Source organism: Equus caballus, chromosome 23 (assembly GCF_041296265.1).
Source record: "Equus caballus isolate H_3958 breed thoroughbred chromosome 23, TB-T2T, whole genome shotgun sequence".
NCBI classification, from domain to species: Eukaryota; Metazoa; Chordata; class Mammalia; order Perissodactyla; family Equidae; genus Equus; species Equus caballus.
This window is the reverse complement of record NC_091706.1, coordinates 41,144,409-41,161,633: the sequence shown is the minus strand read 5'-3', so window position 1 is coordinate 41,161,633 and position 17,225 is coordinate 41,144,409. Positions and strand designations below refer to the sequence as shown.

The 17,225-nt window shown below is 39.4% G+C and overlaps 1 protein-coding gene across 3 annotated transcripts in view; it reads right to left on the bottom strand.

Annotated features, from left to right (window-relative positions):
- Positions 1-17,225, bottom strand: part of KDM4C (lysine demethylase 4C) — a 390,883-nt gene that overhangs the window by 256,583 nt on the left and 117,075 nt on the right. For all 3 annotated transcript variants that reach the window (XM_005605001.4, XM_070248477.1, XM_070248476.1), the window contains 2 exons: positions 12,066-12,169; positions 8,646-8,783 (listed from right to left, as the gene is read on the bottom strand). In XM_005605001.4, the coding sequence (XP_005605058.2) occupies positions 8,646-8,783; positions 12,066-12,169 (242 nt within the window). The remainder of the gene's footprint in view (positions 1-8,645; positions 8,784-12,065; positions 12,170-17,225) is intronic.

Sequence of the window (17,225 nt, the reverse complement as noted above, 5' to 3'; positions counted from 1 at the left end):
TCTTTTCCCACATACTCCCTTCTTCCCTCTAGAAATACTAAAGGGCACATTTATAGGATATCCATGAAACTTCTGATTCTATATGTTCCTAAAATACCTATTAATTCTCACAGAAAAGAGGCTATTAATGATATACTTGGAAATTATTACACAATATTTCCAATTTATAAGCAGATAAGTTGATGGTTTGGAACTCAAAATACCCTTTAGTAGAAAAAAAAATACAATGTTGAAGGACCTCAACTCAAACAACTAAGGCCTATTTAATTCACCAAACACCCGATTCTCAACCCAAAGCATCCACCAGACTCACCTAGCGGGATTTTTTTAAAGGCAAATGCTGTGTCCCTATCAGAGATTCTTATCCTACTGGTCTGGGTGGGGCCAGGGGTCCACACTTTTAAGGCTCAGCAGGGTTGAGAACAACTGCTGTGGACTCAGCTCTACCAGACAGAGCCCACATCTGTGGTGTTTACTCTCTCAACCACAGGACAGGGCCCAGCACATACTAGGTGCTTTCCAGAACAGCCTAAAAATGCCAGTGACTGGCCATTTACTTTCCCAGCTTTCGTTATGGTGACAGTGAGCTGTGGGATATAAAAGGAAGCTTTCTGGTGGGCTTCAAGGATTTTCCTCCCAGACAGAGGGAGGTGAGTGAGCCACATTCCCGCACTGTCCCCTTCCTTCTTGTCCTTGGAGGGAACACGTCTGGTGTAAGCACAGTGATAGTGGCAAGCCTGTAGTGGACACCCTCCCACAGAGGACAGTAAGACATAAAGAGGGGAGAGCATGAGACCTCATGACACTGTTGAGCAGCTGCACCAACTGTGGGATCGCCTGGCTCTGGATTGCTCAAGTGAGATAACCCCTACTAGATAAACCACTGTTTGTCTTCTCAGTAGCAGCTGCAAGGGGAGGGAATGCAGTAAGCCCTGTGCAGGAGAAGCCGTGGGGAACCAGGACATCTGAATGCTATAAACTCTGAGGGTGCCCAGAGCCCAGATGATTCTCCCATCATCCCTTTCTTCCCTCATGGGGCTGGCCAGCCTGCTTCCCTCAAATATCACCAGGCGTTCCTCCCACTGCTCTCCTAGAATTCTGGATCGCCCCTGGTCAGAACACACACTCCCAACTTCTCCCCTCTTCTCCAAGCACATATCTAGGACAGAGGATGGAATTTTTTACTATGTGTTTTACTATTATAAACACTGAAAAAACAAGAAAAAGGCAAAAGAAACGGTAAAAAAAAAAAAAAAAAGAAAAAGAAAAAAAAGAAAAATCCCCAAAGCTTCAAAAGCGCTGCAATAAAATTTGGTCCCAAAATCATAAAACATTTTTCAAGTGAGGCACATCCTCAACTTTGTTCTGATTCTCTACACACACATCTTTTTGTCCAGGTTGATGCCTCAGAATCCCCCTTCCTCCTCAAAATGAGGGAGGGACTGGAGAACCCTTTGGGTTTCTTTTTTCCACTTAATCAAAGAGCAAGTTCCAAGCCTGAGAGGTAATGATGGTTGCTCTATGTGCTAAAAAAGAACTCATATGTGGGTTTATTGACAGAGCAGAAGAATATAAAACAAAGTATCCACTGGCTTTAAGAATTCAAATAAAAGCAAATGTCAGATGGAGTCTAGGGCCAACCAGCAGGGATGTTGACTACAACTTACAAAGGGACAGGACCATTCTGAATCCTCAAGAATCTTGAAAGTGATCCCACCAATCATGTACTTGGCTGGCACCTATTTAATCCACCACATCCAGGGAAATGAGTCCAGAGGATATGGGGCATTGGGGCCCAACCATCTGCCTCCGAGCCCAGCCTCACCATCCTCATGTTATGTATGATCCCAACTCCCCTCGTTTGAGAAAAGGGCTAGCAGAAGACAGAAGACATCTGATCGTCTGGGAATTGGCACCATCACAGAGATGGCATGAAGTGACATGTCTAAAGCGCCCTGGGCAAACCCTGGCATATCAAGAACAATCAATTTAGCTACTATGACTGTCAAACTACAGGAAAGTAGAATGGCTTAAAGACAAATTAATTTTTCTCAAAAGAGTATATAAGTTATTCAAGAAGCCAATATACTGGGGCCAGCCCAGTGGCATAGCGGTTAAGTTCACACACTCCGCTTTGGTGGCCTGGGGTTCACCAGTTCAGATCCCGGGTGTGGACCTATGCACCACTTATCAAGCCATGCTGTGGCAGGCGTCGCACATATAAAAGAGAGGAAGATGGGCACGGATGTTGGCAGATGTTTGCTCAGAGCCAATCTTCCTCAGCAAAAAGAGGAAGACTGGCAGCAGATATTAGCTCAGGGATAAACTTCTGCAAAAAAAAAAAAAAACAAACCAATTTACTCTTTCTTAAGGTACTGACTTAAACTAAAACCTCAAAAACAGGTATTACCTTGATTTCAGGTTAGCAACTAAACATCAGTGTCATAAACCATATATCTAGTTCCATTCAAATCTCATAACACAGCAAATTTAAGTTCACAGTAAACGAAATCAGGTGCCCTGGCTCTGAGGACTCGAGCCCCAGACCTCTCTCCTGCAGACACAGTATATACTAATCAACTAGCTTTCTAGTACATTACTGAAGTCTCAGATTTTCTGAATCCCCCAACTCAATACTTTATCAGAATAAAATGGGACATAATGTGAATATTTTCTTTCTTAATACCTCTTCCAGATACATAAGTACCAACTCTCTAATCAGAGTACCAGCTCCAGAAGACATGACTTCGTATGCTTCTTTTTCTCAACATGGTATTTTTCTCTTCTTCCCTTTAAGCTCTGTAAAAATGGCACAGCAGAGCCCTCATGAGCACTACTGTGTTGTACCACCAGGGCCCAGGAAACAGAAACAAAGGAGACGTGGGGAAAAAAAAAAGCAGAATATAAAATCCCTATGCTCACAAAGCTCCTATTATATACGTCATCTCAGACACAAAATTAGAAGGCCAAGAAATGTTCAATGAGCAATGTGCAAAACAGTCTACACTTTCTTTCCTTCACAAGTCTTAAGAACAGAGAAACGTCACTAGACTGGTATTTTGTGATCTAAAGCATATTAAAACATAACCTAGAGACTCGCTGTTACAATGATTCCTGATTGTTTTAATCAAGACGGCCCAAGATTAAAGATTTTTTGGAAGAATGCTACCTGACATAAGAAAAACCAAATTTAATTTTAGAGAAGGATTGAAATATAAAACAGAATGAACCCATATTGTGGTTCTTGTATGCGAGACAATTTAATAATTGAAATCCCTTCCAGATTAAAGGGAAATCAATTTCAAAATTCTATCATCTCTCTCTAAACATGTTCAAACGTTTGAGGATTCAAATGTCAGAATGCTTTAAAATTAGATAGTGAAGTAACGCTCCTGGAGTTCACAAGACAACACTCCCAGCTCTGCAGCGCCTTTCTTCAACTTTTTGGCATATCATGTTAATAGATTATCATTTAAAACAACATTAATGCCAAATAAGAGATACCATTTTGGAGTCACCAACTATTACCTTTCCTTCCAGGAAGATAACATTATTTATCGTGCCATAGGTAAGTCTCTCACACGGCACACAATGTCATAAACACACTACGTCTGATGGCGCAGACTAGACAGGACTGCCCTCAAGACAATGATTCTTTCTTACTCAAGAAAATCAGTACAGTAAATAACTTTTCTTCCCTTCGAGACAATCACAGTGCTTGAGGCTGCTGCAACACAAAAACCAAATATCTTCACAAATGTCTCCAAACAGTCAAGCTGAAAATCCAAGCCAAAGTTTCATTTAACAGCCTGTCAGTTTTCTGATGTGAAGCTAATGAATGCAGCGGCAAACAAATCCATCAAACCGAGCATCAGAACAACTGCACTTCATCCCACCACACGGAACGATGAAATACAACCTGCAGGCCCGCTCTTTGATCCAGCCTCGCCAGGAAGCAGACCGGCGAGCGCCACCACAGCTGCCGCCCAGCAGCAATCGTGGACTCCATTTCACCACAGACAGAAAGAATGCTCCAGAAATGGAAAACATTCATCTCGAACATGCACCAATATCTTATTTCAATTTCTAAGCTGTTACATATTTTTAAATCTCTACCAGAAAAAAAATCCAGCATTTTTCATTTTAGATTACTCCGATGTTTAAAGCTATAAAGATGCCTAAAATAAAAAACTGGATGGTATGTTCCGCTCATACAATAGCTTTGCAAGTGGAGGTTTATTAAAAGCCCTCTGCTTTTTATGAAAGCCCCTTGAAGATAAAGAAAACACGTCTTTCTTCTTTGTACACACATGTAGCATAAATCCTGTTTCAGAGAACTCACTGAGAACTTACCAAAGCTGAACTCTGCCTGAGTCTGAGGCAAAAAGGTCCATGGTACCTGGAACATTCCTCTCCATTTTTTTTCAGTGAAAAGCTTACCTCTGGCTAATGAAATGGGGAAAAATTACATCACCACCTTCTTAGGTAGGTGGGTCCTCTTAAGGCAAGGCCCTTCTGGTCTGGAGTATCATGGAGGATTTGGCTATATTTTGCAGACAAGGCAAAAGAGAGCTGAATGATCTTCACGAGGAGAAGAGAAGGAAAGAGAGAAATGAGAGGAGTAGAAAGGGCCTGGGGCATTAGCAGAAGACTTTCAAAAAAAGGGACAATTAAATTAAGTTGCTATCAAGGCCATGAGGTCAACGTCCCCTCAGTCCCACTACGCCTGTTTTCTGAAGATCTCCACAATCTATGCACAAAAAAAGCCTTATGTGAGAGATGAAGCAATTTGGGTAGATACTATTAAAAAAGGCCATCTGGATTAAGTGCTAAAAAAACAGGGAATATACTGACAGGCAGGGAATAGTCATATAATAATTATCGTTGTCGTTATTGTCATTATTATTTTTATTCAGTTGAGAATATCAAACATTCAGGAATTTGCTGAAATTGGGAAGATGAGTATTTGGCCTTAGCACAAATAATGGAATGGGAGTTCCAGTCAATGTTAGCTATACCTTAAACAAAGGGAAGCTTTCCTGAACAAACACCACATACCAATAGGTCAGGAATACGTTCAAAGGAAACCCACAGAGAGCCCCCTCTTGTCCTACTCCAGAGACGTCACCAGAAGTCAAGCAGCCAATGACAAAGGAAGCAGCCCTTGATCCGCTTCCGGGCTCTCATCAAGGAGGTTATCCTCCAAGAGATGAATTCACAGAAAGATACCTGGTGCCTGGCTTACAGCAGACAAACATTATCTGAATAACCAGAGCTTCATTCCCATCTGTATTAGCCACTTGAATGGGCTGGAAAGGTCCCTATTAATCAAAGCCTGCTGGCTGCAGAACAAAGACAGCCAGTGTATCAGTGACCCGGGGTTATCTTTCCAAAATCTACTGGGTTGGTTTTTTTTTAATTAAAAAATAGCCTTTTGTAACAGTTCTAAGTCATGAAATTAGAAATATTGGTTTGTAATATATGAAATATACTCAATCAGTAGAGATCCCACACTCTGCACCACATTAGTTAATTAATGCCACACCACACACAGATACTGTGTCAGGTGCTTTTATATACTCAAATCAACACGTGACAGGTAAAGGAGATGGCATTCCCCAGTGCCTCCACCATGAAAAGGTATGCCATTATTTCTTAAATATTGCCCCCAAATCCATAACTCACCAGCACTCGTAAAACATAACTTTTTTTAATAGTTATCATTTAGAATTAACTGAAGAAGGCAAAGAATTAAGACAAACTAACAAATTCGGTCATCCTCAAAGCTAAAAGTCTTTTAAGTGCAATTCATAATTAATCCACTATACATCTGTCCCCAGCAAAACACAAAAACAAATTGCCCAAATCACAAATTTTCCTAAGATTAAAAACTACATGTGTGTCACACACAATACACACACACACACACACACACTCCCTACATTAAATTGATAACCATTGCCTAAAGAAATAGACTTGGACATCAATAAAAATGTGTCAAATAATGATAAAAGACACCAAAATCTAACAAAAGAATGCCATCACAGCACACTATAATGTAAGAGAACTTATTAACTGAGAATAGCCAAGAAAACACTAATACTGAGAAATATAATTTAAGAAAGTATAAGGATGTTTTAGTGAAATAGTCAAAATTATATCCATTATGAGTTTAGTTTCCTGTTTTTGTACAGAATAACCAAAATTAGTTACATGACTCAAAGGAGATTCTTAATATATCACCATGTCAATTATAATTGGAACTCTCCAGGTAGGCAGAATGCTGCCCCCACTCCTCACCCCTAAAAACAAAGACAGCCCCATCCTAACCTCTGCAGTCTGTGAATCTTCTTTTACATGACAAAAAGGATTTTGCAGATTATTGCTCTGAAATGCGGGAGACCATGTGCAAGGACCTGAGAGAGGTCTGTGGGAGCAAAGATCCAGCTGACAGGCAGCAAGGAAATGGGAACTCAGTCCTACAACTGCAAGGAACCAAATTCAGCCAAGAACCAGGCTGAGTAAGGAAATGGATTCTTCACCAGTCTCCAGGAGGGAGGGCAGCCGGGCACGCACCTTGACTTTTGCTGGCTGAGACCAACGTCAGAACTACAACCTACAGAACTATGAGACAAGAAAAGGGTTTGTTTTAAACCACTAATTTTATGGTAATTTGCTATAGTAGCAAAAGAAAACTAATACATTCTCAGAGCAGCACCACTTCTCCAAAAGTAAGGGGAAGGTGGAGACAACACCTAAAAACATCTCAAACATGCACTTAGGACAATTTTAAATTAACTAGCCAAAAATGCATTGTAGCCATTGAACATTTTGTACCTAGTAAAATACCCAGAACCAAGACAGTCATATCCCTTGACTATACTGAATGATATAAATCAACACAGCATGAGTGGATATCCACATAGTTTTTTCCCTCTCACTACAAATCTATGCAGTAGAGAGGTATGTCTCATTTATGTAGGAAGAAACAAAAAGAATAATTGACTTTGCTAATGCTATACGGCTAGCTAAAAGAAAAGCTGGGCCTCAGATCCCTGCTTCCTCCATGACAGTGCACTGCTCCTTCACAATCCTACAATTCCGGGCTCCATCAGCTGAGATTTCAGAGAGGACCACTACTGACCTCTCTTACTTAGCCACACCCCACTCCCACTCTACCTCCACACAGAAATGTGGAAACACACTGAGGACATTTTATCTTTGGGGAGAAGCTATTCTGGCCAATACCATGAACCAGATCTGAAACCTGTAGTAAACAAGCACCAATTCGTTTTCCTGGTGACTCTGAACAGCTCTGATAGCTGACTTATGATGTCGATGATTAAAGATGCAAACCATAACATAACACACCTTGTTATAACCTTGGGGCTATGACACTGTTTCAATGCAGATACAAAAATTACATTTCTGCAAAAGCACTGCAGTAGCTGGCCAAGGTAGAGACACAGAGTTTTCCAGTTTTTATTAGGTGCATTGTAATATGAAGGATGCATAATGGGAAGAAGTAGTTCAGTTCTCTTCCTTTCTAAATTACCCCTCATAAATAGAAATTACTCAGAACAGAAAGAGTCTTCTAATAGCAGGAGCTTTCTTTTATGTCATGAATTCATTCAAAGGCTTCCTGGCTGCCACTGGGCTATACTTTTATTTTAATGTATTATGCAATTTTCTAAATACACACGTAAATTAAACCTAGAGTTGTCTTCCCTGAAGATATTTCTATCCAAGTTCACCCAGTGGTTCCACATGCAAGTTTTATCAATGTAGAATGAATAATACTTGCTTGCACCATGCAGTGGCCAAGATAAGGCCACATAAGTTGTATGCGTCGTTTTCCACTAAATCTATGTCCACTTTACATACTCTGTAAAACACACAGTCTCGTTTAGAAAGCTGCCGTCTGCCAGCTTGCACCTTTGCCCTAAAACCACAGGAGAGGAAGCAATCTAATAGAAGCCACCATCACTTTAAGATGTCCTCTGACGCCGCAGGGGGAAATTAATTAAATTTAATAGAAGTTGTTGCTTGTGAATGAAAATACACAGTATATGAACTTAATTAAATATACTGGGCAGGAGATGCAAAATTTTATAGCAAATTCGACATGAAGATATACTTCTTGTTAAAATATGCTCTACAGTATTACTTTCAAGAAACTCATTTCTGCACTAAGGGCGGTTTTAATCATTTCTTCTTACAGTCCTCCCTCAACCTCTTGTTGTTACAATTTTACCAGACACTTTCCTCTGTAAATAGTTGTTTTCTAAGCCAAGGACTAAACTCTAACATGGAAAGAGCCAAGTCTACCTGACATGGAGCCACAGGGAGCCACCAGAAAATCTCGCAAAAAAATAATTGGTGGCCTCAAGAGAGAAAGCAAACATCAGTTGCATAAAATTACTGCTCAAGGTAAATTGTTGCATATTACTCTCAAAACAGAAAAATGTAGCTACAAACGGTAATGCAGCATATGTAAAACAAACATATCTAAAATAAATTACTGTGGTGAGAAGCACACAATGTCAATGAGGAAAAAAATAAATGCTGCATGTGGCCTTAGCTTTCCCACTGCAATAACTAGAATACACATTTAATTTACGCCTTATTTTTGAGATATAACTTACCAATTTAGCAACTTTCCCATAGTCAATCCATCTGACAGTAGCAAAATTTGTCGATTCTGCACAGTTGAAACCATGATTAAAACCAGCATGGTAGCCATATGGGAAAGTGATCATAAATTCTCCAGCCTCCTGGGTGATCTGCAGGGTAGAAAACATATAATAATTTCCAATTATAAGACTTCCCAAATTGCAAATGCAATTAAAATATATTTCCTATAAAAAAATAAAGAAAAAAATCCCACGATCTCAGAGCTGTACCAGTGGAAAGAGTCCTCCAGGTCCTTTCCTTAATCCTTTGATTGTTTTTCAAGAAACTTTTAAAAGACTTTTCTAAACAGGGTGTGACGCTCCAAGGTAGTTCACTATTCAATCCATAAGCAAAGATACATTTTATTTGAAAACGTCTTTAAGTTATTCAAACAAATTTGTTCATATTAGCAATCAATGTGTACATTTTGATCCTTTACAAATTTGCATCACTGGAGTTATCTAACAGGACACATCATAACTGACATTTTCCAAGTTAGAGCTACAAAAACTTTGACAATGCATGCTGAACAGGCTTTATTATGAATACTTGTTGCTAAAGACTAGTATTCATCAAATTATTCTTTCATAATACTTAGAAGACATTCACTGTATTCCATTTAACAGTAAAATTTCTATCAAAGAATTATTCAAATATATGTATGTATGTGTGAGTGCATGCATTTTCAAATATATAATTAAAATAACTTGGGTAAATCAGTGAGGAGCCTAAAAACAAAGGCGAAAAATGTATTTATTCCACTCCTGTCTTTTCGATTAAGGAATTTGGTATTTTACAATCACGAAAGCACACAAAATATACCATGGACCACTGAAAAGTAGTGAAGCCACATTTTTCAGGGTTTTTTTTTTTTGCCTACTCTATACTAGATTATCAAATGTATTATTCACTGGTGCTTTCAGTCACCATGGTTCATTTCAGTCTTAAAATGCTGAGAAAACAATATGTGGGTACATACATGTGTGTAAACACTGAGGAGACACTGTATAAATACAGGTGCACACACTGCAATTCAATTGCCACTTTAGAGATGCTAAAGTGTTGTGTGGAGGAATATTTTTTTCCCAACAATTCTGAAATTTAGCTCATCACCCCCTCCTCCCAGGACACCCAGCAGGTGTTGTATTGCAATGACCAGTAACTCAGCTGCCACCTGGCATGCAGAGAATGGCTTATCAGTGTTCAACATGGCTCCAGTTCCATCATTCTGGGCCACGTGAGAACACAGCCTCATTCTCTCCTTTCCTGGTCTCACTGAATCTCATTAATTGTAATTGTGCTTGGAAACTAGGCACTTCCATGTACTAAATGATAAAAAAAAAAAAAACCTCCCCCTGCCACTGTTTCTAGCCCTCTGAAGGGGGCCGAAGAGGTAGGACTGCTGTCACTGGTAAAAGGAAACTACCCTCACTGCCTCCACCGAATCCCACTTACAATCCTTCTCTGCTCTATGGAGAAAGCTCTGCTCTTGCCATGTTGAAAAAGAGCACCTGTTCCCAGTGAATGGGACTCTAAATTTCATGCCTCTGCATAATTTCTAGAAACAGGTCAGTCTCAGCCAAAATAGAGGGCTAATTTACTGCTTCTATGTAATAAACTGATTTTTAAAAAAGGGGTACAGGGCACCTGCACCTTCTCCTCTATGACTGGAAAGGAGCTCCAGGCTCCAAAGGCCTCCATCCTGTGGAAGTGACCCAAGCCTGCAGTCCTGCTGCTTCACAGAACCCCTTCTCCAAAGAGCAGCCTGACCGAGACCCATCACCAGCCCTACACCCACGGAGGTTTTCTGTCTCGAGGACTCTAGTCCACCCCTTCTCCTCTGCCTTCTAACGTTCGCCCTTAAATAAAAGTGCCTAATCAAGCTTATGCCAACCACCTAGAAGAAACATTCATTGATGATGTGTCCAGGACTGAAAAGCCAGGTGCGCAGGGGTGTCTGAGAGTAAGACAATGCCCCACAGCAGCAGTGGTCCCTCTGGGGGCACAGCTTCTGACCTCTGCGCCCGCAGCAGCACGGCAGCCCATAACCAGCTCCTCTCCACACCTGTGAGTGTTCCCCACGGTGCACATCTCAGAGGCACACTTCTAGTCAGGGGTAAAAGTATGTGAGTAAACCAGCAGTGAGAGCATCCTCGCCACACAAGACAAGTATGTCCCGTGTATGACCACCACAAAGACAGTTTGTAAGCAAACAGGGACCACCTCAAGTTAGAGAATGGTTCTTGATCCTTGCAAAAGTTCTTTTTACTTTGAACAAAGCCAAAAGGGGGAGGAGAGGGCCTTTAAGGGCCTGAGATTAAGAAGAAGCAAAGATTTAGTCAGAAGCAAAAAGCTCCTAAGGTAGAAAATAGCAAGGATTATGGGGGAAAAGTTAAATAAAAAAATGAAGGAGAGTGGAGCTATTTTTTAATGTTTCTGCAAGTAGTGAAGGACTTAATCCTCCTCCAACTGAGAGAGAGCTTTTATTTATCTGGTCAAAAGCTTTTTTCATTTCAGCTTCTTCACATAAAAATGCTCAAGCTCTATAATAATTCTGACCCAACAACTACCCATGGATGCAAAGAAAGAGGGATCTAGCATGTACAGAGTCTTACAGAACTTAATCTTCAGAAATACTCCAAAGAAGCAATATCTCATTATGAAATCATCAGGCAATTTTATACATAATGAAATCTCAATTGTACTGTATGTCTGAATGAGTTTAGAAGCAACATACTGGCACATGCATAACATACTGGTACCATAATCATTGATTCTACCCAACCAAACTGCTAATAATAATTACTCTGAATTCTTTTAAAAAAAATAGATCACATAGGGGCCAGGCCCATGGCCGAGTGGTTAAGTTTGCGCACTCGGCTGCGGCAGCCCAGGGTTTCGGCAGTTTGGATCCTGGGTGCAGACATGGCACCGCTCATCGGGCCATGCTGAGGCGGTGTCCCACATGCCACAACTAGAAGGACCCACAACTAAGAATATACAACTACGTCCCAGGGGGTTTTGGGGAGAAAAAGGAAAAATAAAATCTTTAAAAAAATAGATCACATATATGCAAATTATGCTGCTCATTTAAAAGTCTTCAACTTAAAAGTGCTACACCTTATTTTGTTGAATGTGCTATGTTTTCAGTATTGTTATAAGTGAACTATAAGAGCATGAAATCTCTAGTAAATGTATCCTGAAATAAAAGTAATTTCAAATTAGTATTTAGATAAATAATTATTACATTATAAAACATGAATCTAAATTTTTCTCCCCACATCCTAAAAAATCCTACCTCAAGCCAAAGATATGTTAGCTTATGTTAACTTTGTCTTAGATACATATGCTACACACAAAAAGGAATTTGTTAAATAGTAATACTAACATACCTTGTCAAAGGGAATACCATACTTCTTTAATACTGAGGGAGATATCAGCGTCATCTTGTGGCGAAGAAATGCATCACAGCCTTGCGAACTGCTTGGGAAGAAACCTACATGGAAACAATAAATATAAGCAGTATTGTATCAATTAAGATAAATTTTCAGACAGTTTTTTTTTAAGCTTATGTTCCAGTATTCCTTTTTCTTTTTTTTTTTTTTTGAGTTTTAATAAACTTTTTTTTTTAATTGAGGTAACATTGGCTTCTAACATTACATAAATTTCAGGTGTACATCATTATATTGCCATTTCTGTGTGATTACATCATGTTCACCATCCAAACACTAATTACCATCCATCACCATACACATGTACCTAATTGGTGTAACCACCAATCCAATCTCTCTATGTGTTTGTTTGCTGTTGTTTTAACTTCCATTTATGAATGAGATCACATGATATTTGACTTTCATTTGACTTTCTCCCTCTGACTTATTTCCCTTAGCATAATACCCTCAAGGTCCAACCATGTTGTTGCAAATGGCAAGATTTTATCTCTTTTTTAATGGCTGAGTAGTATTCCACTGTGTACATATACCACATCTTCTTCATCCTTTCTTCCCTTGACAGGCATCTAGGTTGCTTCCAAGTCTTGGCTATTGTGAACAATGCTGAAATAAATGTAGGGGGTGCAGATACATATTCGTGTTTTCAAGTTCTTTGGATAAATACCCAGCAGTGGAATAGCTGGATCAAATGGTAGTTCTATTCTTAATTTTTTGAGGAATCTCCATACTGTTTTTCGTAATGGCTGCATCAGTTTGCACTCCCACCAGCAGTGTATGAGGGCTCCCTTTTCTCCACATCCTAACACATCCTAAAAAAATAAGAAATTGTTATCTTTTGTTTTGTTAATTACAGCCATTCTGACTGGCATGAGGTGATATCTCATCACAGTGTTTTTTGTTTTTTGTTTTTTTTGAGGAAGATTAGCCCTGAGCTAACCTCTGCTGCCAATCCTCCTCTTTTTGCTGAGGAAGACTGGCCCTGAGCTAACATCTGTGCCCATCTTCCTCTACTTTATACATGGGATGCCTACCACAGCATGGCTTGCCAAGCGGTGCCATGTCTGCACCCAGGATCCAAATCGGCGAACCCCAGGCAGCTGAAGGGGAATGTGCGAACTTAACCGCTGCGCCACGGGGCCGGTCCTCATCATAGTTTTGACTTCATTTCCCTAATAATTAGAACTACTGAACATCTTTTCATGTGCCTATTGGCCATCTGCACATCTTCTTTGGAAAAATGTTCAGATTTTTGCACATATTTTAATTGGATTGTTAGTTTTTTTGTTGTTGAGATGTATGAGTTCTTCATATATTTTCAATATTAACCCCTTATCAGATATACGGTTTGCAAATATCTTCTCTCAATTGTTAGGCTGTCATTTCACTTTGTTGATGGTTTCCTTTGCTGTGCAGAAGCTTTTTAGTTTGACGTAGTCCTATTTGTTTATTTCTTCTATTGTTTCCCTTGCCTGGTCAGACACAGTACTTGAAAAGATGCTGCTAAGACCAAAGTCAAAAAGGGTACTGCCTATGTTTTCTTCTAGAAGTTTTGTGGTTTCAGGTCTTACGTTCAAGTCTTTAATCCAATTTGGGTTAATTTTTGTGTATGGTGTAAGATAATGGTCTACTTTCATTCTTTTGCATGTGGCTGTCCAATTTTACCAACACCATTTATTGAAGAGACTCTCCTTTCTCCATTGTTGTGTTCTTGGCTCCCTTATCAAAAATTAGCTGTCCAGAGATGTGTGGGTTTATTTCTGGCTCTCAATTCTGTTCCATTGATCTGTGTGTCTGTTTTTCTGCCAGTACCATGCTGTTTTGATTACTATAGCTTTGTAGCATATTTTAAAATCAGGGAGTGTGATACCTCCAGTTCTGTTTTTTTTTCTCAGGATCCCTTTGGCTATTCCGGAGTCTTTTGTTGTTCCATATAAATTTTAGGATTCTTTGTTCTATTTCTGTGAGAAAACGTCATTGGAACTTTGATAGGGATTGCATTGAATATGTAGATTTTATCTATAGCAACTAAATATCTAAAGATTGCTTTAGGAAGCAGGGACATTTTCTATGTTCCAGTATTCTTACAGAATGACAGTTTTATGCAAATAAAGACCAAAAACCCTGCTACCAAAAATTAGAGTCAGAATTCTTAAAAATTAAGAGATACATATTTATATCACCAAAGGTTGACCTTTTTTACAAAAAGATCTACTAAGAGCTGTTTTCATAACATATAAAATTACTAAGTCTCACAAATTTCAATTTGTAACAAATTTGAATTCAATCTGCCTAATTAATATCTGATAAATGGGCAAAATATTAAGGGAGGTTAGGAGAGGCAAATAAGCATTTTAATAGAGGAATCTCTCATTTTAGACTCCTGGAAGTGATCGTTCCAGAAGCAACTGTCCCAGTGCCTGACATACAGTAGACATATAGCAGTTTCCCACCCTTCTTTGTTCCTTTATGATCAATTTTAAACAGCCTAACTACTAGTAATTTCCTAAACCAAATTCCCAGCCAGCATCAGTCAAATGCTTGGAAACCTGCCTCACCAGCCTGTATGGTGAGGAGGGCTTTAAAGGAGAAAGCTAAACAAGCGGCAACCCTTTCGTTCAACAGTATATAATGCACAAAAACACAGTTGTTTTCTCCATCACTGACTTCAATCCTGCAGTTCTGTCTGAGGCGGATTCTCATGGACTCGGTCACGTGAGCTAGAGGAAGATGAATATGCCCGATGCCCGGATCCTCATCTTCCTCCCTCAGAGGGGAAAACTACCACGCTGAAGAGAGCGGGAAAGCAAGAAGAGAAACACGGAAATGACAGGAGAATCACGGAAAGAGAACCCAAAAGGAAAACAACCCACCAGGAAAACATGCCTGACGCGCCTGACTCACGCCCGAGTCAAGCAGGAGCAAGCACAGTCACTGGTTAGCTGCTCCACTGACAAAATGAAGAAAAAGCCACTGGGAATGTTGCTTCTCTAACTCCGTGTCTCACTACACGCAAATAACTCAAGAATGTGACCGATCTGATGACAGAATTACCAACACTCATTAACTAACCATGAACCATTTTAACCTCATAGTTAGAAGTGTTTCACAGGAATATCTTTAAAGTAAACAAGCCTTTATTGATGCTACCATGGAACACGTGAGGCCACAGATCATCAGAAGGAAACAAATCAAACAGCCAGGAAAGTTATTAGGATATAAGGAACCACCTGCAAAAAGTAGTACCTTCTGCTTAAGCCTCTGCACCTGGATTTTTAAAAAGAAAAATAGACGGAAATATGAAAAAGAACCTGCCAATGGAAACATCAGAAATACCTTCATTCTCTGCAATTCCAATGGGAATAAAGGGAATAATTTTGCCCATATGGTCATCTGGTGCAGCCCTCTGTTTGTAGTTAATATTCATAATACATTGGAAATAAAACATTAGGCCAAATAAGCAACCCTAGGAAAGAATGCAGACTTTAGCAAACAGAGAGAAAGAAGCACACTGATGCAATGGCCACATGTACACAATAAGATGTCCTGAGTCCTACACCACAGAGAGAGAAGCACAACACAGTGGGCCCCAAACACACAACCCACAGAAACATTTTAATAATACAATCTAAGCAGATCTATCAAACTTTTCAAATCTGTAACTTTGTGAAGCACTCAATGAATTAAGTTTTAAATTAAAATCAATGAAGAAAGAGGAGTCTAATTTTCTTTTGATATGGATTTGTAATCAGGACCTGAACAACGTGGTGACTGGTCATAAGTTAATTTAAATTGGAAAACCACTGAAGGAAGGTAATTTGCAGTATATTAAGAAGTTCACATTGGCTCAGAATTTATATTTACAACGGGCTATCAGAATTATATTTTACACCAACCTGGAAAACACCTCATAAACAGCACAAATTATACACAAAACGTTGTGTCTCAAAATGAATTTTAGCTCAAAATGCCTGCAGGAAAGCATGGTTCATACTCTTACTCCACAGTCTAAGAAAAGTATTTTATTCAAATATAAGCAAGCCAATATAACCAGAATACTATCTAGATAGAAAATGATAATATTTTAAAAGACTCCAAACTATGCCAGCTAGAGAAATGTTGGTGTCTTTCATAATAAACAAAAAAACAACTTTGGGGTCACTTGTAGCAAAAATAACAAAAATAGCTCCCAACAAACACAGCTTTTCCTTGGTAGTAAATAGCAGAGCTAAGTTTTAGACCAAAGACCTAATTCTTGGGATTATTTGAAGCCAGCCTCACCTTGACCACATGGCCAGCATAACAAAAGAGAATAACAGTTGTTAAGAACTTGCAGTTCAGCTTTGCAGAGACACGGATTCCAAACAAGACTCCGACACTCACGTAGCTTTGCCTAGTCCCATAACCTCTCAGCTCCTGAATTCCCCTACCTGTACAATCAGAATGCTGTTACTGCCTTCCTCACTGGGTTCTCTTTTTCTCTCTGCTTTATTGAGGTATAACATTGCCTAAGTTTAAGGTACACAGCATAATGATTTGATTTATGTATACACTGAGAAATGACTACCACATTAGTTAACACATCCATCACTGCACATAGTTACAAATGCTTTTTCTGTGTGACAAGAAACTTTCAAGATCTACTCTCTTAGCAACTTTCAAATACATGATACAGTATTAACTATAGTCACCACGCTGTACAGTACACCCCCAGACTTACCAGACTTACTCATCTCATAACTGGAAGTTTGTGCCTTTTGGCCACCTTCACCCATTTCTCGCACCCTCCGTCTCTAGCAACCATCAATGTGTTCTCTGTAAGTTCAGGATTTTTTAGACTCCACATTTAAGTGAGATCATACAGTATTTGTTTTTCTCTATCTGACTCATTTTACTTAACATAAGGCCCTCAAGGTTAATCTATGTTGTTGCAAATGGCAGGATTTTGTTGTTTCCCATGGCTGAGTAACAGTCTAGTGTGTATATAACACACTTGCGTTATCCAGTCATCCATCGGTGGACATTTAGGTTGTTTCCATGATTTGGCTATTGTAAATACTGCTGCAGTGAACAAAGGGGTGCAGATATTTCTTCAAGATAGTG